This window comes from Pongo abelii, chromosome 10, assembly GCF_028885655.2.
Source record: "Pongo abelii isolate AG06213 chromosome 10, NHGRI_mPonAbe1-v2.0_pri, whole genome shotgun sequence".
In the NCBI taxonomy this organism is placed as follows: domain Eukaryota; kingdom Metazoa; phylum Chordata; class Mammalia; order Primates; family Hominidae; genus Pongo; species Pongo abelii.
In genome coordinates, this window is record NC_071995.2 from 100,799,428 (window position 1) to 100,821,156 (window position 21,729).

At 33.1% G+C, this 21,729-nt stretch overlaps 2 protein-coding genes across 9 annotated transcripts in view; one reads left to right on the top strand and one right to left on the bottom strand.

The window, feature by feature from the left end:
- PARPBP (PARP1 binding protein) overlaps nucleotides 1-15,893 on the top strand; it is an 84,125-nt gene extending 68,232 nt beyond the window's left edge. For 7 of the 8 annotated variants that reach the window (XM_054527565.2, XM_002823654.6, XM_024257060.3 and 4 more), the window contains 2 exons: nucleotides 13,681-13,816; nucleotides 14,326-15,893. In XM_054527565.2, coding sequence (XP_054383540.1) covers nucleotides 13,681-13,816; nucleotides 14,326-14,666 — 477 coding nt within the window. In that variant the 3' untranslated portion in view covers nucleotides 14,667-15,893. Of the gene's footprint in view, nucleotides 1-13,680; nucleotides 13,817-14,325 lie in introns of those variants that run through there. The other variant, XR_008512098.2, reaches the window with a different exon arrangement.
- On the bottom strand, nucleotides 15,340-16,206 carry PMCH (pro-melanin concentrating hormone). Its single transcript, XM_009248160.3, has 2 exons — nucleotides 15,895-16,206; nucleotides 15,340-15,546 (listed from the first exon to the last, which is right to left on the bottom strand). Exons 1-2 carry the CDS (start codon nucleotides 16,141-16,143, stop codon nucleotides 15,340-15,342), a joined length of 456 nt encoding a protein of 151 aa, XP_009246435.1. The 5' UTR covers nucleotides 16,144-16,206.
- Between the last annotated feature and the right edge of the window lie 5,523 nt (nucleotides 16,207-21,729).

Genomic DNA, 21,729 nt, shown 5'->3' on the forward strand with positions numbered 1-21,729 from the left:
ATCCATCCAAGATCTCATAAGTACCGTGAAATATTTTATAACAGTGTGCAAAACCATGGTTAAATACTAATGAGGTTATAATTACATTGCTTCCATTACTTAACAGTAGAGCTGACTTAGTCTGTACAGCTCTGAATCTATTAATAAACGGCAATCAAGAAAGGAAAGCATTGCTTATATTTTGTGATACTCTTTTTAAAAGTGAAGTATGAAAATGATTAGTTTAACCAGGTATACAACTGAACCATAGCCATGTAGAGTATTTGTTGGAATAACAAAAAAATGCTGCCAATATTTACTACCAAAGTTCCTATGGAAAAGTAGTTTAGCAGCTGATTATCTTATTACTCTGTTACTTTTGCTCTTTTGGCATATAGTGGTTTTTGGTCACAGAAATAATATATGATCTACACAGAAAATATCTTGAAATGAGCATTTCAAAGGTAGAAAATAGTTAGATAACTTAGAATTTTGATGTACTTGCTTATGAAATATCCATGTCATTATTATATGGAATAAATTAACTCAGATTTTGGTTTCCTCATTCTTAAATAGAAATAGATGCTCCTGTGATCACAAAAGTCTATGAAACCCTTTGGAAATAGTTCATGAACACACTCATTTTAGGTCCTCAACTTTTATTTCCTACTGTAGTGTATCAGGAATCTTGTTTATGATGGTCAAATAAATTTCCCTGCAAAGGAAACCAGAAGGTTCTTCCTGAACCTTCATGATTTTGTTGGTTTTGTTAGGACCCTTTAGTGAATGTTTTCTGCCACTTTCTTATCCCCAATTTCCAAGCACTTTATTTACTTATTTTTAAAAATTCTTATGGGTACATGATAGGTGTGTATATTATGGGTACATGAGATATTTTGATAACAGGCATAGAATGTGTAATAATCACATCAGGGTATATGGGATATCCATGACTTCAAGTATTTATCATTTCTTTATGTTATAAACATTCCAATTATACTCTATAAAAATGTACAATAAATTATTGTTGAATGTAGTCACCCTGTTGTGCTATGAAATACTAGATTTTATTCATTCTATATAACTATATTTTTGTACCCATTAGCTATCCTCACTCTTCCTAACCCTATGCCTTTCCTAGCCTGTGGTAACCATCATTCTACTCTCTATCTCCATGATTTCAGGTTTTTAATTTTTAGCTGCCACAAATGAGTGAGAACAAGGGAAGTTTATCTTTTTGTGCCTGGCTTATTTCACTTAACATAATGTCCTCCAGTTCAATGCATGTTGTTGCAAATGACAGGATCTTATTATTTTTAATTTTTTATTATTTTTTTACTCCATTTTTTGTATGTACCACTTTTTTTTTTTCTTTTTTTTTTTTTTGAGACAGGTTCTCACTCTGTTGCCCAGGCTGGCATACAGAGGCACAATCATGGCTCACTGAAGCCTTGAACTCTCAAGCTCAAGTGGTCCCACCTCAGCCTCCCAAGTAGCTGAGACCACAGGTGTGTGCCACCATGCTCGACTAACTTTGTATTTTTTTCTAGAGATGGAGTTTCACTATGTTGCCCAGCCTGTTCTTGAATTCCTGGGCTCAAGGGATCCATCCACCTCACCTGCGATTGGGATTGCAGGTGGCCCACTTTTTTTTTTATCCATTCTTCTGTTGATGGACACTTAAGTTGTTTCCAAATCTTGGCTATTGTGAATAGTGCTGCAGTAAACATGGCAGTGTGGATATCTCTTTGATGTATTATTTCCTTTCTTTTGGGTATATACCCAGCAGTGGAATTGCTGGATTGTATAGTAGCTCTATTTTTAGGTTTTTGAGGAACCTCCAAACTTTCCTCCATAGTGGTTTTATTGGCTTACATTCCCACCAACAGTGTATGAGGGTTCCCTTTTCTCCACATTTTTGACAGCATTTGTTATTGCCTGTCTTTTGGAGATAAGACAGTTTAACTGGGGTGAGATGATATATCACTGTAGTTTTTTTATTTGGGTTCCTCTGATGATCAGTGATGTTGAACACCTTTTCATATACCTGTCTGCCATTTGTATGTCTTTTGAGAATGCCTATTCAAATCTTTTGCCCATTTTTAAATTGGATTATTAGATTTTTTCCTCTTGAGTTGTTTGAGTTCCTTATATATTCTGGCTGTTAGTCCCTTGTCAGATGGATAGTTTACAAATATTTTCTCTCCTTCTGTAGGTTGTCTCTTCACTTTGTTCACTGTTTCTTTTGCTGTGCAGAAGATTTTTAACTTGATGTGATCCCATTTGTCCATTTTTGCTCTGGTTGGTACTGCCTGTGGGATATTACTCAAGAAATCTTCGCCCAGACCAATGTCCTATATAATTTCTTCAGTGTTTTCTTTTAGTAGTTTCATAGCTTGAGGTCTTAGATTTAAGTCTTATAGAGTCTATAAGTCTATAAGTCCATAGAGTAATCCATTTTCATTTGATTTTTGTATATGGAGAGTGATAGGAGTCTAGTTTCATTCTTCTGCACATGGATATCCAGTTTTCCCAGCACCATTTATTAAAACTGTCCTAATGTTAAATGACGAGTTAATGGGTGCAGCACACCAACATGGCACATGTATACATATGTAACAAACCTGCACATTGTGCACATGTACCCTAAAACTTAAAGTGTAATAATAATAAAATTAAAAAAAAAAAACTGTCCTGTCCTCACTGTATGTTCTTGGAATCTTTGTTGAAAGTGAGTTCACTGTACATATGTGGATTTAGTTTTTTGGTTCTAGTTCTCTTTTCTGTTTCATTGCTCTCTATGTGTCTGTTTTTATGCCAATACCATGCTGTTTTGGTTACAGTAGCTCTGTAGTACAATTCAAATGTGATTCCTCCAGTTTTGTTCTCTCTGATCAAGATGACTTTGGCTATTCTGGCTCTTTCGTGGTTCCATGTAAATTTTAAGATTATTTTTTCTATTTCTGTGAAGAATGTTATTAGTATTTTGATAGGGATTGTGTTGAGTCTGTAGATTGCTTTGGGTAGTCTGGATATTTTAACAGTATTGGTTCTTCTAATCAGTAAACATGGAATCTTTCCATTTTTTGTGTCCACTTCAATTTCTTGCATCAGTGTTTTATAGTTTTCATTGTAGAGATCTTTCACTTCTTTAAGTTTCTTTCTAGGTATTTTATTTTATTTGTTGTTACTGTAAATGGTATTACTTTCTTGATATCTTTTTCAGAGTGTTTGCTGTTGGCATATAGAAATGCTACTGATTTTCATATGTTGATTTTGTATTCTGCAACTTCAGTGAATTTGTTTATTAGTTCTAATAGTTTTTTTGGTGGAGTCTTTAGGTTTCTCCATATAAAGGTCATATCATCTGCAAACCAGGGTAATATGACTTTTTCCTTTTTAATCTGGATGCATTTTATTTCTTTCTCTTGTCTGATTAGTCTACCTAAGACTTCCAGTACTATGTTGAGTAACTTGTGAAAGTAGACATCCTTGTCTTGTTCCCAATTTTAGAGGAAAGGCTGTTTTTTTTTCCCCCCCCATTCAGAATGATAGTAACTGTGGGTCTGTCACATTTGGCCTTTATTGTGTTGAGATATGTTTCTTCCAAACCCAGTCTTTCAAAGGTTTTTATCATGAAGGGGTGTTGAATTTTATCAAATGCTTTTTAAGCATCAGTTGAAATGATCATATGATTTTTGTCCGTTATTCTGTTGATATAATGTATCACATTGATTGATTTGCACATGTTGAACCATTCTTATATCCTTGGGATAAATCCTACTTTGTCATGATGAATGATCTTTTTAATATGTTGTTGAATTTGGTTTGCTGGTATTTTGTAGAGGATGTGTGCATGAATTTTCATTAGAGATATTGGCCTACAGTTTTCTCTGTTTGGTTTTGGTATTGGTAATACTGTCCTTGTAGAATGAGTTTGAAAGTGTCTCCTCATCTATTTTTGGAATAGTCTGAATAGGATTGGTATTAGTTCTCTTTAAATGTTTGCTAAAATTCAGTAGTGAAGCCACTGGGCCCTGGGCTTTTCTTTGCTGGGATACTTTTTTTTTTTTTGAGATGGAGTGTCACTTTCTCACCCAGGCTGGAGTACAGTGGCACAATCTCGGCTCACTGTAACCTTCTGTGTTTTAAGTGATCCTACTGTCTCATCCTCCCAATTAGCTGGGATTACAGGCACCCACCACCATGCCCAGCTAGTTTTTGTATTTTTCGAAGAGATGGGGTTTCACCATGTTGGCCAGGCTAGTCTCCAACTCCTGACCTCAAATGATCCACCCGCCTCGGCCTCCCAAAGTGCTGGGATTACAGGCGTGAGCCACCCGGCCCAGCTGCTGGGAGACTTTTTATTACAGCTTCAGTCTCATTACTTATTATTGATCTATTCAGGTTTTTTATTTCTTTGTGGTTCAATCTTGGTAGATTGTATATATGCATCTAGGAATTTATCTATTTTTTCTTGGTTTTCCATTTATTGGCATTTGTTGGTCATAGTGGTCTCTAATGACCCTTTGAATTTCTGCAATATTAGTTGTAATGTCTCCTTTTTTAAAAATTTCTGATTTTATTTATTTGGGTCATCTCTCTTTTTTTCTTAGTCTAGCTAAAGGTTTGTTGATTTTATCTTATCAAAAAATTAACTTTTCATTTCCGTGATATTTTGTATTGTTTTCTTGGTTTCAATTTCATTTATTTCTGCTCTAATCTTTATTAATCCTTTTCTTTTCTTCTACAAATTTTGATTTTGGTTTACTCTTGCTTTTCTAGTCCCATAAGATGCATATTTATGTTGCTTATTTGAAGTTTTTCTAGTTTTTGGATGTAGGTGCTCATTGCTATAAAATTTCCTCTTAGTACTGTTTTTGCTGTATCTCATAGGTTTTGGTATGTTATGTTTCCATTTTCATTTGTTTCAAGAAATTTTTTAATTTCCTTTTTAATTTATTAAGCACTTTAAGTAAGTTATTATAGGTACCTTTATACCTTTTTATTAAATGATTTTTCAAGGAGATACCTCCTTAAATCCCTATAAATTAGTTGGTTTTATTCTTTCCGACTTGGTTTAGTGGTAGTTTGCACATCAGGCACAACTGAAAAGTCATATATACTGGTCTTTTCTTTATTCTGAGGCTAATGGTTATAGCATATTATATGAATGTCTGAGTAATCATCATTTAGCCAGTCAATAACTTAAGTGCGCTAATCAGGAGAATACTGGACCTTTAGCTGTTGGGACAGTGAAAGTAAGGACTTGGTAAAAAAAAACTGGACTGGCTAGAACTCTTTATTTTCATAAACACCCAGGTAGTAGTCCAATGCCTATGGTATTAACAAATTCTTTTATTTAACCCTATGGTATTAGAAAATTCAAATTTAACCCCTATGATATTTGAAAACTCTTGAGTACATCTAAATTAAAATGGTGGATTGAGTTTAACTAATAGAATTTTCTTCCCCTTCCTGATACTTGAAATGAGTACAAAGTAATAAAAACTAGTAAAAATAATCAGCATCAACTAAGAAAGAATAATGTAATCAGATGCAATAAGCTTAAAAGATGATGGTCAGGGAAAGAAACTGAAGATTTCAGAGTGAAGAGGCATAGAATGATTTAGCAACTTTATTTAGTCCTAGTCCCCAGATACACAACTAGTGAACTGGCAAAATTCTGAGGATTACCACTAATACTTCCAAAACTGAGAACTAAGGTGTGCATTCCTTTTTTTTCTTTTTTTCTTATTCGTTAGAGAAATAGTAGAAGTGGCAATGGAGGAGGAATATAGACAAATTGTGGAAAATGAACCCTGGGATTTACACACTGAGAGAAATAAAGGCTCTAGTTCTACCTACTGTATTGGGGAAATTATCCAAATGCTTTCCTTCCACTTGATTGAAATACACTCCTTAATGAGATGAAGTGAACCTTCCTCTGGTATATACAATATGTAATAAACTCCTAGGGTGCAGAACCCAGAAATTTTCATAGACTACCTGTCTCTTCAGATGAGTTGAGCTTCTACCTCTACTGTTCCTCAAGCTATGGAAAAATGAGGGATAACAGAAAAAATGCAGCTTTCAAAATGTAACTCTGAGGAGAAAATAAAATGCTGTCAGATAAGGAAGGAACAGAATCAAGTTGTGATGTGGAGACTTCTTTTTTTCATGAGGATATAGTACGTCATGGTAGAACACCATTCTTGCTACAATAGCAAAACAATAAAAGGCAGATAAGTTGGGGAAAATATATTTTAAAAACATAGGAGAGGTATATAATCAAAGAATTTTTTAAAAATTAAATATCTGGACAGGATAACATCCTTCTGATGTGAGAAGTCTATTGTCAGCTGCTTTCTTCCCTGGGATTTGTTGCTACTTTTGAATATGAGCTGAGGATTGGTGTTGGCCCATGTAAAGGAACTCTATTGAGGAACAGAGAAACCACCAAAGTGTTTGGGTGTCTTGAGAGGCTGTCAACAAATTGGAAACTTTAGGAGTCCTAAATGCAGTTATTTTTACCTAGGACACATACTCTGAATTTTGTAGTTGTGTGGGGAGGTAGGGAGCCTTAATACAATAGACTAAAACCACCTTGATTCCACTTGAGAAGTGGGACGTGCCTCAAACACATGGCTGGTCTTTTTTTTTTTTCAAGATATTTGCCATATTTGGAAATAAAGTGGGGTGGGAGATCACAGAACATAGTGTGAAAACCCCTGAAAAACAGACTGAATCTCCCAGATTTTAGGCCAGAGGTGACAGAGATCCCTACAAGGCTGGCAGTTGAAAGCTTAGAAAGAGCACACCCGAGGAAGAGATAAGAACCAGAAGTCAAATGTGAGTTAATGAAAAGTGCAACCCAGCTCTGATGCAGCTCATTCCTTGATTGTATTGAGGTTATCAGTCTTTCACTGTGTCTGCTTAACAGTGAAAAGGAGAACTCTTCTTGCTGGAAGAGGTCATCTGTAGCTTCTAGAGTTCCTTTATGTGCAATATCCAGCATGAAACAAATTATACCGGACATGAGAAAAGGCAAGATGATTTGTCCTTTAATAAAGGGAAAACATTTAACAATAGAGGGAGACCCACAAATGATCCAGATGTTGAAATTTACTGGCAAGGAATCAGAAAGAAATTAACTTATAAAAGTAATTGGAGGAAAAGATGGTCAAAATATATGAAAAAAATGGAGAATTCCAACAGAGATTTAGAATTGATGACATAGAACAAAAAGATAATGTTTTTCCAGAATTGTAAAAACATTATCTAAAATTAAGACCTTGTTAGATGTGGTTAGTAGAAGAACAGACACAGCGTTAGGTAGGATAAGTGGACTTGAAGATGGAGCATTAAAAAAATCTCCAAACTGGAGAGAAAAGAGAGAAAAACAAATGAAAAAGCAAAATAGAAGAGCAGGACACAGAGAAAATGTCTAACGTATGCCTAATTGGAGTCCCAGAATGAGAGGAGAAAATAGGGTAGAAACAATATTTGAAGATACATTGATCATAATTCTTTCCAAAGGTCAGTTCACATCAGATTACTACCTAGCATTTAGAAGAGAGGGTGAACAAATGCAGGGTTTCCTTTACAAATATAAAGTTGCATATGGGTTCCAAATGTGTGGACCCAGCATACTACAAAATGTCCCAGAGTCCTTTGAGAATCCATCTGCAGACATGAATGTGCCACAGGGCATAGACTGTAAAGCTTTGTTTTAGAGCAGTGCTCTGCAGTAGAACTTTCAGTGATGGAAATGATCTGTGTTTGTACTGTTCATTACTGAAGGTCCTAGTCACATGTGGCTATTGAGCTCTTGAAATGTGGCCACTGCATTTGAAGAACTGGGTTTTAAGTTTTATTTAATTGTAATTAATTAACCACACATGGCTAGCACATTAAACAATACAGTTCTAATGGATTAAAGATACACTTAAATGCAATAACTAGAGACCCATATTAAGTGGAGGAAATAATAAGAGATTAGAATAAATAGGATTTGAATAGGCAGAGAGAATGAAATAGAGCATTTCAAACAACCGATGATGAAAGTATTAAATTGCCTTGCTGTTGTAAAGAGAATGTGTGTAGGGTAGTTGTGAAAAAAAAACAGTGAATAAATAATGTTGGGGAAGATTAAGGACAGTATGCTTTTTATGGTATTAAGGAATAGAGTAATTTTTTAAGGGGTTTATTGTAAGGACGAGAGAGAAAGGCAGAATATTTAAGAACTCAAAAGTAAACGGTGGATATTAAGCACCTTAAGGAATTCAGCTGCATGGCTCTTTGTACTTAAATGTGATTTAGGTTTTCTCTGCATGTATATTTCTCTCTTATTTCTGTACCAACTAGTTTCTTTACCCTATTGAACAGAGTAGAGTTTACTCTGACCGTATTTTTCTACCTCAAAGCTTGTGTTCCTAGGGTGATGTAGCTGTTCTTTTCAAGTCTACTTACTTCTTAAAAAATTATTGTGGATACATACTAGTTGTATATTTTTATGGGGTACATGTGGTATTTTGATACAAGCATACAATTATCATGTGGTTACCTTATAGAGTCTGTTCTCTTTTTCCACCTCCAAACTTTTGCTTGCTGATGGCTTCCGTTTCCTCACAGCTCTGCTTGCATATACTTGTTATAGTCTGTTGTAATTTTACTTCATTAATTAATTCATTCAAAAAAACAGTAAGTACCTCCGTATACCAAGTTCAGTCCTAGGCACTGGAGATACATCAGTGAAAAAAACAGACAAACCTTCCTGCCCTAAAGGACAAGGCTTCTCTAAATATTTGTACAGCTGAGATGCAGTAGTATAAATGGAAGCCACTGGCCTACCCTGAAACCCCTTCAACCTTGATTTCGTTTCATACTCTGAAGGATACTCTGCCATTAGGTATATCTACCCCACAGCCCATCACCCTTGCCATAAACAGCTCTTGAGGCTAAAGGAAGAGGCCAGTGCCAGCCCAGTGCCCAGGGGTCCCTGAAACAGGATCTATAAAGGAGGTCATGGTTTCCTGGTGAGCATGTCTGAAGCTCTGGGCACTCCTCACCCTGTAAGGAGGGGATGGCAACAGGAGGACCACAGCTGGCCATCAGTTGTCAAACTGTAAGGGTTTTACTGCTGATGGAGTTTATATTTTAGTTGGGAGAAGCAGACAATAAACAAACAAGTGGATTATATGGTATATTCGAAGGTTATCAGTGCTGTGGAGTGAAATAAAACGGGTAGGGGCTAAGGAAAGTGGGGTTCCTTTGTGTGTGTTTGGGTTTTAAATAGCCCTAAGTGGGAGTCTCCTTGAGAAGGTTGACATTCAGCAAAGTCTATAAGGGACTGAGCAACATTTTCCATTAGAATGAAAAAGGAATGTTTGTATTAGACTGAATTAAAATTGAATTTGTTTTAGCTGAAATAATGGGATCAGGATTTATTGAGTACCTACTAAGTGTTCAGTGTTTATACTGGATATTTTATATCCCTCATCCCAATTAATCCTTGCTCAACTCTGGAAGGCATCATTTTGCAGACCATACATATAGTAAGTAACAGAGCAAGGGTTTATAGTCAGGTGTCAGACTTCAATGTTTATGCTATCTTCAAAGAGTAAATAAAGGCATGCCAATTATGATGAAGGGTGATAAAACGATAATGCTACTACTTAGGTCAAAAAGATTTTTTTCTGCTATTAAGCAGAGTAAATGGAATTTCACTGGTGAAGAAATGGATTATTTGATTTATATACAATTAATATGTCATTAAGGATATAAAATCTCTGTTCTTTCAAAAATGTGATAATGTAAAAATAAGATAAATTTAGAATATTTTTAGTTACATATTTACTAGGTATGTTGAATAATTTCCTTTTTCAAACTTGCTAATATATTTATTGGTATAATGGGGGTTTAGAACTTTCATTTTCTTGTTAATGCAGCTAACTCTGAGTGTCTATGACTTTTCAGTGTTTTGATTCATTTATTTTAATTTAACTGGAGTCAGGCTTTCTTATGTGAAGTACTATTTTCCTCAAACTGGGAACTTACTAATAATTCCAAATTAAAAAGAGCTTGTGGCAAAAGGACTTTTCCAGTTCTTGGCAAGTGTGAAGTTCATTGCAATTATGCTGTGGATAGAAATATTTCCAAAGGGGGGAAATCACTCTACAAAGGAATACTTTCAATCCATTTCTCTCATGTGACTTGAACATGAAATGATTTTAACAGCATGTATGAATCTGGACATTATTCTTAGTTGTTTAGTACTTCAAAAGCACTTTCAAGAGGGAATTGTTTTGCTTATTTGTGATTCCAAATCAAATACAGAGATTTGGAAGATTTCCAACAGGAAGTAATCTCAGTTCTATGTAGCCACTAATCTTGTGTAGAAAAATTCAACTTTTATGAACAAAGGAAAAGCAATCTCTTTTAAGTTATAAATATAAGCCAATGTAGGTTGCATTGTTTAAGTAATTAAAATGAAGAAGCTGTTTGTAAGTTCATTTTTTTGAGCTGCATTCCTAGAATCATTGTAGAATTGGCCTGGTTCTGAGACATCTAATTGAACAGATCTTTTTCTTACAGGAATACCCTCTTCCTACATGTTATTACAATAATAATGATATAGTGTCTACATAGATTTCTGCAGTTTATATAACCTTGACATATGTTAACTGCATCCAATTCTGATAATTCTGTGAGGTAAATATTCCCATTATGTGTGGATAAGTGAGAGGTATAATGATTTCCCTAAAGTTATCTAGTTAATAAGTAATACGGCCAGCATTAGAAGCCAGGTCTTCTGACTGCAAATCTGATGCTTTTCCCATCACATCATCTTATCTTTTTGTGCTGCTTTCTTAGTTGGACAGTTGTTGGCTCAGTCAAGTTCATATCAATTTAAATCTCTAGGTCTTTTACATATGTTGTTTTCAAGTCAGGTTCTCCTCATCCTGTACCTCTGTAATTGATATTTTTAAACTTAAATACTGGACTTTGTTTATCCCTATCCATTTTCATCCTATTATTTTCTACTTATGGTTCTAGCCTTCTGAAATCTTTTCATTCTTGATTCTGTTATCCAATTTATTTGTTATTCCTTCCAGCTGTTTGTCAATAGCAAATTTTATAAGTAGAATGTTTTTGAAGTTGTAGAAGCCATCCTAGTAATCTCTAGTATACGCTGTGCTTATCACATAGTTGGAACTTAATAAGTGGTAATTGATTAAAAAAAAGAGATTTTTGTACAGGGCAGGGAAAAGAAAATCTGCATATAATCCTTTATGAAAAGAAAAAATCTCAGTATACAAAGGGGGAATTCTGTTGTGTTTATTTCTCATATTTTAATATGTTTATAAATAATATTTTTCATGGTAGAGAAAGTCATTAATTATTTTTCTTTTACATCTGAACTTGTTTTCAGTACTTCAGGAATCCATTGCCTTGTGATGGTAGTTTTCTGAAATTGTACTATGGTCTCTGAGGAGTTTAGAATTCGTCTATGGGGGAGCCTGAATTGAGGAAATCTAGTTGTAAGGAGAGCTATCGCACTTATTTTGTGACTATTTGTATAGCAAGCAAAGATTTTTTTACCTAGACTATATGTTAAAAATTAATAAAAGTAATAAAACATTCCAAAGAAATTTTTGTTCATGCTAAACATGAGATTGAAGAAACATTAGTTTTCTGTACTAAATAATACAATTATTATTTAGTATTATATTTTTATTTAGAATATTTTATGGGTGGTACTCATGAAAGTTTTGCAGTGAGAAGCTAACATCTCCCAAGGTAACTCTAGGTGCCATCACTATTGGGTTACAAAGAGTGATCCAAGCCAGCCACTCAGCATCTATTTGCCTGTGTGGTCTTACTATACTCTTTATAACTCTTTATAAGCAATAAGTTTATAATTCTCTATAAGCCATAACTTTTGTGAAGTGAAAATAATGTGTGATAAGATAATGTCAACAGTTAGTACTGGTTTTGCAGATGGAAATAAAAGTTCATGGATAATGCTACTATTATGTAGTATAATATAGAGTCAATTTTATTAATAAAACTTATTTAAATAGGTTTATCAACTGCTTTAAATCTGTATTTATAGGATTAATAAAGTCCAGAAAGAGCTACTTAAAATCTTCAGTTATATATAGGGCATCTTGTGGTAGAAGCTATATAATAAGGGTTGCATTCATAGGGATTCATGAAGGTAGTGGGTTGTGAGTCCATTCTGTTCAACTTTTAAAAAAATAGTTTTTGATCTTGTATATTTTCATGTTTATTTTCAATTTTGTGCATTTTATGCTTAAATGGAAGATAAAACTCCAATTGTCTAATGCTTCATGTAAGCACATGAAACATAATTTTTAGTGATCTGGGAGATGGAGACTGTCACCGACCTCATAGTCAGAAAGATAGAAAATTTGTCATCCTAAGAAAACTTGCTTTTTTGAAGCAGCTGGACAGGCGAATATTCTAACTTTTTCTAAGCCATAGTCAATAGATTTCACTGCCATTGTCTTTACAAACATCTAAGTGAATTAATGCATCGATCTTTGAACATATAACATAATATATAACTACAGAATATATAATGTAAAGTCATGCTGTTTTAGATTTCATGACTATCAACAAATACTCTGTAAGTAATAATCAGGGTAATGTAGTTACACTCGAAGTGTGAAATTTTTGAATTACTGAAGTCTTCTTTATTGAATTATGTATTTGAAACTTTGTCTATGTCAGAAAACGATTTCAGGTGACTTCTAATTGTTTGGAGACATCTCTTCATTAAACCTGAATGGTATTACACATCATTTGTAATTGTTGAAATTGGCATTATTTGTATAGGCTACTGTGTTCTAAAATTAATTTCTATCCCCCAATAGCTCACTGGTTTATGTTTGTGGAATACATTTCCAAAACTACTTTTTTTGGCATCCTTTTCAATGGTCAAGAATTGAGTTTATCTTTGTAATTTTTTCCTATTTATGTAGAAAGTTAGGCCCTCCTATTTGATGTTTGAAGATAAATGCAAGAGTATATTTTGAACTTCTGACCATTAAGTCACTTGGTCAAATCTTTCTAGAATGATACATTGAATCATCTTTCTTGCTTTCCTAAATACTCGAGAAATAATGTCTTTCCTATATCATTTTGTTTTAACTTGCAATTTATTTCTTTGCTAGTTTCCTGTTTTTGATTGACCTCACTTAGTTCTTGTTCATCTTAGCATTTCTTCCCTCCCTAATTTCTTGAATTCCATATGCTATTTTTTTCCAAGAGCTGTATTCTTCTTAGGATGAAGAACTTGTATTTTTCTATGATTATGTATATCACCTGTATTGTTATTTTACTTACAATAAGACGCTCCAAAGCAGCGCTGACACAGGAACGTGTAACAAAGCCCTGCGAAGAGTCTAAAATTGATTGTTTTGTAACTGTTACCAAAAAAAAAAATCAAAAATATACATAAAGATAGTATTTTGGAAAAGAACAAAAATGCTAGCCATAGCAATGAATGAGTTTGCAAACTATGAAATATAAAAGGTTAGAGGTTCTCAATGAGTAATAGAATTTCTAAGGGAAATTTTTATACCTTGATTACTATAGAGTGTGTGTCTATCTAGATGAAGAAATAAAATAATGAATAAATTTGCATATTTTCTTCTTGCTTTCTGTTACCAGATGAAGCAAACTTTAATTAGATCCCAATTTGCTTGTACTTATAAAGATGACTACATGATAAGCAAGGATAATTGGAATAATGTTAATTTAGCATCGAAGCCTTTGTGTGTTCTTCACATGGAAAATGACCTTTCTGGTAATTGACCTTATTCGTGCAATTAAATAACAATTTAATTCTAGTCTACTAATTAGTTTTAACTTATGTAAAATTAGATTATTTTTGCAAAGTACTGTGAAATGTAAAGGGTTATATTTTTAAAGACCTCAGTTTACTTAAAAAGTTAAATCTAAGTACAAATTTATGGATAGGAATAGGACACAGTTTAATTTAACTAAATGTATTTAAGAAGTAATTTGTAGCATATGTTTAAGGATTAAATGTCATGCATTCAAACAAATATTTCTTAATAGGGCTGACAAGTTGATTACTGGCCAAAGTTAACTCAGAGATGCTATGGTAAAATGAAAAGTAATAGGATAGTAATGTAGCTATATTTGTCAATCATATTATTTATAGCATTATTTTACTTTAAAAATAAAAATTTGAATATTCATTAGCCATTTTTAAAGTTTATTGTAATGTTCTCGTGAATATTAATACTCAGTATTATATAATTCCTTTCCCCTTTTTATCTTGCATAACAGAGGGTGTAAATTCATCTGTTGGAAGATCAACAATTGGAACGAGTTTTGGAAATGTTCATCTGGACAGAAGTAAAAATGAAAAAGTATCAAGAAAATCAACTAGTCAGACAGGAAATAAAAGCTCAAAAAGGAAACAGGTGGATTTGGATGGTGAAAATATTCTCTGTGATAATGGAAATGAACCACCTCAACATAAAAATGCTAAAATACCTAAGAAATCAAATGATTCACAGAATAAATTGTACGGCAAACTAGCTAAAGTAGCAAAAAGTAATAAATGTACTGCCAAGGACAAGTTGATTCCTGGCCAGGCAAAGTTAACTCAGTTTTTTAGACTATAAATTTGTGTCTTATATGCTTTAGGTTTATGTATCTATAAACCATTCACCAAAGACATGCTTAATTTTTAAGAGATCAAGGTGTAAATTATGATGATTTATTATTTTGGTCTACAGTGTATGTAAGGTTAGTATGTTAAGCATTGTTTAAAAATACTAGTAAGTCATAATTACGCAGAATTTTCACAAAGTTTAATGCACTGAGAAAGCATATCATTTCAGTCACTGATACATCTTAACACTACTTTCTTTTAAAACAGACATTTAACATACACAAGTTATAATAGCAGTATGGGCTTCTCCTCCCATTGGCAATTAAATGCTTTTATTTTCTTCTGAAAAGATGATGTGGACCAACAGGTATCAGACTTGCCAACAAGGTCGGTAGACTCTTCCCAGCATACATCTGAGCACTGAAGGAGAAGAAAGTTCAAATTGTTTAAAGGACTATAATTATCACACAAAATTTATTAAGAATAAAAAGAATGGATCTAGTATAACTAATTCTGAGTAAACCAAAATGATAATAATTAATTGTTGCTATTTAATCCCACATTTTTGGCAGATGTAATTGAGCCATGGTCTTATTTGATTTTGTTATGATTGCATCCAAATTCGCTTTAACTCAGAGTTCTGTTTAATGGTGGTGGGATGTAAGAATTGAATTTTGAAAAGACTACTCACTGTCAAAATCTCTCCTTCCTATAGGAAATTTAGCTGAGTTTTCTTCATCCCCAATTTCTCTCTTTTCTTGTGTTGATTCAGTATTCTGAACTCCATTCTCAGCTGGAAAAGCTACAGATCCTTTTAGTGCAAGATAAGGTTTTATAGCCAGATTCAGTGGCAGACCATGATTTAAGAAATTATGTTTGGAGCCTGTGTTCTGTAAAGAGAAGGTTGATTTGGTTTTTAGCTATTGTATTGAGTGGAACTATAATACAATTGTATAATATTCTCGTTGATCAATTCAAAGATGCTCTGCACTGTTTTTGACTTTTTAAAAATACCTTAGATGCAAATTTATAGGAGAAAAAATACTTTCAGATAAGAGGTGTTTTCCAGGATGGAAGAACTACCTGGCATGTAAGAAATATCATCAGTCGTCCTAACGCATATTGTGACTGTTTGCATATACTTCTGTTTATAAAAGTATCAGTTTTACTTTTCAGAGGATTTGTAAGAATCATTTAAATTTTCATTGAAATAAATGACAAGTCACATTGCCTCTTACCTTTGAAATTTTATTTTCCTCTTCGTTCATGAAACCGCTCTCATCATTTTTATATTGTTCCAGGGAAGGAGCAATAACTGATTTTTCTGCAGTGTCTTCCTTCTGAAAGGCTTTCCCCAACCTGAATGTATTAAATACCATGTCATCGTCTAAATTTCTTATGGACTTGGATGCTGAAAGTAAAATACCTTGAGAAAACAAAGAAAATGTTATTATTAATATATAGGAAGAGAGATTCATTTTTGCCATTCTTAGTTTGATGTTCGCATACAGTCAAACAAGAAAGAAAATGAAAAATTTCTCTGTCAGCCTGCTTGGTAAACGATTCTGTATCTTTATATATTTTCCAGCTTGAATAGAAAGCACTTCAAAGAATTATACTTTTTATCATTTTAGAAATGACTCATCAGATTGAGGCTAACCTTTATGCAGCTGCTAATACCTACATTGTTTTGGTTTTAGTGGCACATTGTTTATTTTGAGTGTGAATTTTCTCAGAATCTGATTAAGATCCTTGGTAGAACGCTTTCTGTTGAGTAGATTATAGTCTCTTGAAAATGGGTTGTTATTAAGGAAGACCGCAGGACATCAGGCTCTCTCTATATTGTTGTTTCCTTCTGTGTATTTTCTGATTAAGTAAAGATATTAAAACTCAAGTTATTTCACTCAAGGATGATAAGGATGAAGTTTTATTTCCTTTTAATCCTGATTAAACTGAAATAATCCTCAAAAAAGATTTTCTTTTATAAATACTTGATATAGTTTTTGGTGATTAAAGTACATATGCCTGTCAATGTGAACAAAAAGCCATTAATGCTATATCAAAAATTGAGCTGTCAGGTGTATTTTATCTCTGCATTTACAAAAGGATAATATGTACAAATATTTATTAATGAATTTAGCAATTAATGAATAAGTCCATGAAAAGAATATTTATGTGCCCATAAACATTACTTTTGGATGATGAGTTTATGTTGTATGACTTTTAATTAAACATTTCAGAGTTAATTTCTAATTTTGACCCCAGTGAGTAAGATAATACACTCTTTTATATGTCTTCTGGTACATATATGTAAGAATTTTTCTAGAGTATATTTCTCAGTATGGAATTACTGGGTCATGGAATATGTATATGCTCAGCTTTACTAATGCCAAAATGTTTTCCAAGATAGTTGTAAGCAATTTGTGCCCCCGATAAGCAGGGTATGAGAATTTCCATTGTTCCATGTCCTAGCTGACTCTTAAGTATCTCATTGTCCTTTTAATTTGTATTTTCCTAATTACCAAAGAGGTTAAGTGTCTTCCCATATGTTTATGAGCCATTTATATTTCCTGTTATGTTAAATTGTTAAATGCTTTTTTTTTTTTTTTTTGGCTTTGTCCATTTTTCTATTGGGTTGTCTTTTTCTAATTTATTTATGGGAGTTCTTTATATATTCTGGATATTAATTGTTAGTTATATATGTTTCAATTATTTTCTCTCAGTTCGTGACATATTTTCAACCCCTCTGTGGTGTCTTTTGGTGAACTAAACTGATTAATTTTAATGTTTAAATTTTTTTCTTTTTTCTTTATGGCAACTACTTTTAAATGTGTTGTTTTTCTTTAGAAATCCTTCTTAATCCTTAGATTATTAACATGTTTTCATGTATTTTCTTCTAAAAGTTTAAATATTTTGACTTTCATGTTTAGGTTTGTAATTCATCTGTAATTTTGTGTATGATATAAGATAGAGATGTAATTTTACTTTTTCCAATGTCCTTATATATTTCTCAAAGAATTCATCCTGTCCCCACTAATCTGCAGTGCCATCTCTACAGTATATCAGATTTCTATATATGTGTGGGCTCCTTTCAGAACGTTCTGTTCCACAGCCAAATCTACAGTATTAATATAACTTTAAAATAATTTTTAATATCTGGTCAAATTTCCCAGCCCTCTACTCACCCACGTTTTTCTTTTACAGCAGTTCCTTAGCTATTCTTAGTCATTTCTTTTCCATATAAATCTTAAAATCAGCTTTTCAAGTTCTGTAAGAACACTTGACAGGATATTAAGGTTCTAGTTAGGTATCCCTTATCTGAAACGCTTAGGACCAGAAGTATTTTTGGATTTGGGATATTTTTTTCAGAATTTGAAACATTTGCATTATGTCAGTTAAGTATTCCAAAATCTGAAATCTGAAATGCTTCAGTGAATATTTTTTTTTAGCATGTTGTTAATGCTTAACAAGTTTCAGATTTTGGAGCATTTTTGGATTTTGGGTTTTCAGATTTGGGATGCTCAACTTATAATCACATTGGTTTTATAGATTTATAGATTAATTTTGGAGAAGAATTGATATCCTGAAGGTAATTTATTATCTATGAGCATGGCATTTTTCTGTATTTGCTTAGATCTTCTTTAATCTTTTTTTTTCTTCTTTAATCTTTAATGACATTTTCTTTTCTTCATAAAGGTCTTGCGTACCTTTGTTGAGAGAATTATAATTCTTAATAATTTAATTGAATTTCTTATTTTTGGTTATTATAAATTGTATTTTTTAAATGATCTTTCTAACATTATTGCTGGTATGTGCATGTGCATTTGGCTTGTGCATAGTAATTTGATAACAGAAAAAACTTTCTAAACTCTTATTTTTTTTTTCTTTTTAATAGTGTATAAATGTATAGATTCTTTGGGATTTTGTATGAAGACAATTGATATAAATGATAAAATAATGGCATTTTATCTCTTTCTCCTAAGTTCATCTATATTGTATATACATGTCTGTGTATCTGTTCGTGTGTTCATACACCCTGGCCAAAACCTCCAGTAAATACTGAAAATGGAGATAAGAGATATCTTTACAGTGTTACTGATTTTACAGATAATGATTTTAATGCTTCACCATTGAGTGTAATGTTTGCTGTAGGTTTCTTATAGATACTTGTTATAAAGTACAGGATGTTCTCTTCTATTTCTGGCTTACTAATAGTTTTTATCATGAAGTGTTGTTGAATATTATTGAATGCTTTTTTTGCATATATTGAGATGACCAGATCATTTTCTCCTTCAGTCTTTGGAAGTATTAACAGATTTTTCTAATGTTAAACTAACCATGTGTTCATGAAAGAAACCTTTAAATTATCGTATTCAATTTGGCAATATTTGATTTAGTACATTTTACATTTATTATGAATAAGATTGATTTGTGATTTTCCTTTTTTATATTGACTGGTTTGATATTGTTTGTACTAATTTCATACATTTGGGGCAAGATTTATCCTTCTTTCTTTTCTCTCTTGTTAGACTTTGGGTTTGGTGTTTTCTTGGTAGGATTTTTGTTGTTGAGAATTGATTTAGTTTCTTCAGTAGCTGTACGAACATTTAGCTTCTCTGTTTCTTTTTTAGTTTGTTTTAGGAATTTACATTATTGTATAATTTGTCCATTTCACTTAAGTACATTTTATCTGAGGTAGACTTAACTGCTGATTTTCTCAGGGACTATTAAGATCTTTCTCAGTAAATGTTTTGTGAGTATAATTATAAACAAAGGACTCTGACATCCCTTGACTTCTTTGATCTTAGAGCTTCCTTATCTTTTTAATGTTGTTAGTTGTGCCCTACTTTGTTTCCCGTGATTTGAACCTGGTTTGGATGTGCCTGTTTAATCTATAAAAGTCCTTGTTAGGCTGGGTGCAGTGGCTCACACCTGTAACCCCAGCACTTTGGGAGGCCAAGGTGGGTGGATCACCTGAGGTCAGGAGTTTGTGACCAGCCTGGCCAACATGGTGAAACCCCATCTCTACTAAAAATATGAAAATTAGCTGCGCATGGTGGTGGGTGCCTGTAATTCCAGCTACTGGAGAGGCTGAGGCAGGAGAATTGCTTGAACCCAGGAGACGGAGGTTGCAGTGAGCCAAACATGGTGCCGTTGCACTCCAGCCCAGGCGACAGAGTGAGATTCTGTCTGAAAAAAAAAAAAAAAGTCCTTGTTAATGGAAATCTTTTTTCTTAGATGCTGTTGTGGGAGGGTAATAAATATTAATAATTATGTACTTTGTTTTAAATTTCCACTGGATGAATTGGCTTGGCTGATCTTCACTCAAAATTGGGACCAAATCCAAATGATTTTGACGGTTTAGAGAAGTTAATGTTTTATTTTGTTTAAACTGTCATAGCCTCTGAGCATTATGAGGTTTTGCCATAACCATTTAATTATGGAGACATTTTCCAATTTTTTTAATGATAACTTTTTTAAAAAAAACATTGGTTACTGTGATGTGCAGTGGAGCATAGTAGACTTCGTTTTAATTGATGCTGAAAATGGAATGTCCCCAAGTAGTAGAAGGGAACTTTGGAGAAGTAAAACTATTGCCAGATGGGCTTGGGTGGGTCAGTAAACCTTGCAAAGGCAAAAGGCTTATATAAAATATGATTTTCATTTTCTGTAGAACTATTGCTAACACTGTATATTTGCAAGTCACTTTATTAAAGTTCTCTGTTCCAATTAACACATCTTTGCTATGTGTTGCCAGTAAATTAAATGGCAATTGGCCATTGGCTTACTGAGAATCATCAATTTCTTAGTGGCGAATTGTATGAATGTAAAAGCCAAGATTGCTCACTTATATAAATTATCAAAAGATATAAGAAAACTTAAAATTCCTTCTCAGATTTCTATAGTAAACAACCCATACACTTTCACCTGGAGTTTACCATTAATGTTTTACTTCTATCCCTCCATCCCTTTATTAATCATCTTATTCTTTTAATGCATTTCAAAGGATATTGCTTATATCAGTATGCTTTTCACGAAATACTTCAACATACTTATCATTAACTGGAATTTAATAGTTGTTTACAGCTTTTTTTTTGAAGTAAAATTTATGGAAAGTGAAATGCATAAAGTATAAGTTCATATTTGCTAATTTTTGACAAATGCGTATGCTTATGAAACCCAAAGTCCTTTCAAGATACAGGACATTGCCATCACTCCAGAAAGTTATGTCTTACCTTGTTACATGTACCACCATTTTCCCCACTCCCACCCCTCATTCCAACTCTGCTCTTAGACAATCACTGTTCTAATTTTTTCCGCTGTGAATTAGTTTTGCCTGTTTTGGAAATATACAGTATGACATCTTTTATGGAAGGCCTCTTTCACTCAGCATGTTTGACATTCATCTTTAATGTTGTAAGAAGCAGTAGTTCCTTCCTTCTTTATTACCGTTGTATAAATATACTACAATTGACTTTGTGTCTTTTCCTGTTGATGGACTGTTGAATTGTATCCAGTTTTTGGCTATTATGAATAACACTATCTACATTCTTGCACAAGTCTTTTTGTGGACATGTGTTTTTATTTCTCTTGGGTAAATATATAGGAATGGAATTGCTAGGATATAAGGTAGATGTATCTTTAATTTTGTAAGAAATTGTTAGATTATTTTCCAAAGTGATTGTACCGTTTTATACTTCAACAAAGACTGTATTAGAGCTTTGGTTGCTCCACATCCTCACCAGCATTTGATGTCAGTCTTAATTTTAGCCATTCTGGTAGATGAGTAGTGACACCATGTTTTAATTACATTTTCCTAATAGCTAATGATGTTGAGCACTTTTTCATGTGCTTGTTAGCTATTCATATATTTTCTTGTGTGAAGTGTCTGTTTAAATCTTTTGTTCATTTTGTTGGGTGAGGGATGCTTCTTTTTATTACTGAGTTGTAAGAGTTATATATATTACATATATATTCCTCCCACCCCAGAAATTCCCCCCCCAACCCAGAATTTTCTTCTCTTTATCTATGTTTCCAATCGTAATGGGCCACATGAGACATTCCTGTATAAG

Excerpts from the sequence above, each read along its gene's own strand:
- PMCH (XM_009248160.3), bottom strand. The coding sequence starts at position 16,143 with ATGGCAAAAATGAATCTCTCTTCCTATATATTAATAATAACATTTTCT. Across the intron at positions 15,547-15,894 it reads AGGAAAATAAAATTTCAAAG|AACACAGGCTCCAAACATAA; the intron begins GTAAGAGGCAAT and ends TTCTCTTTACAG.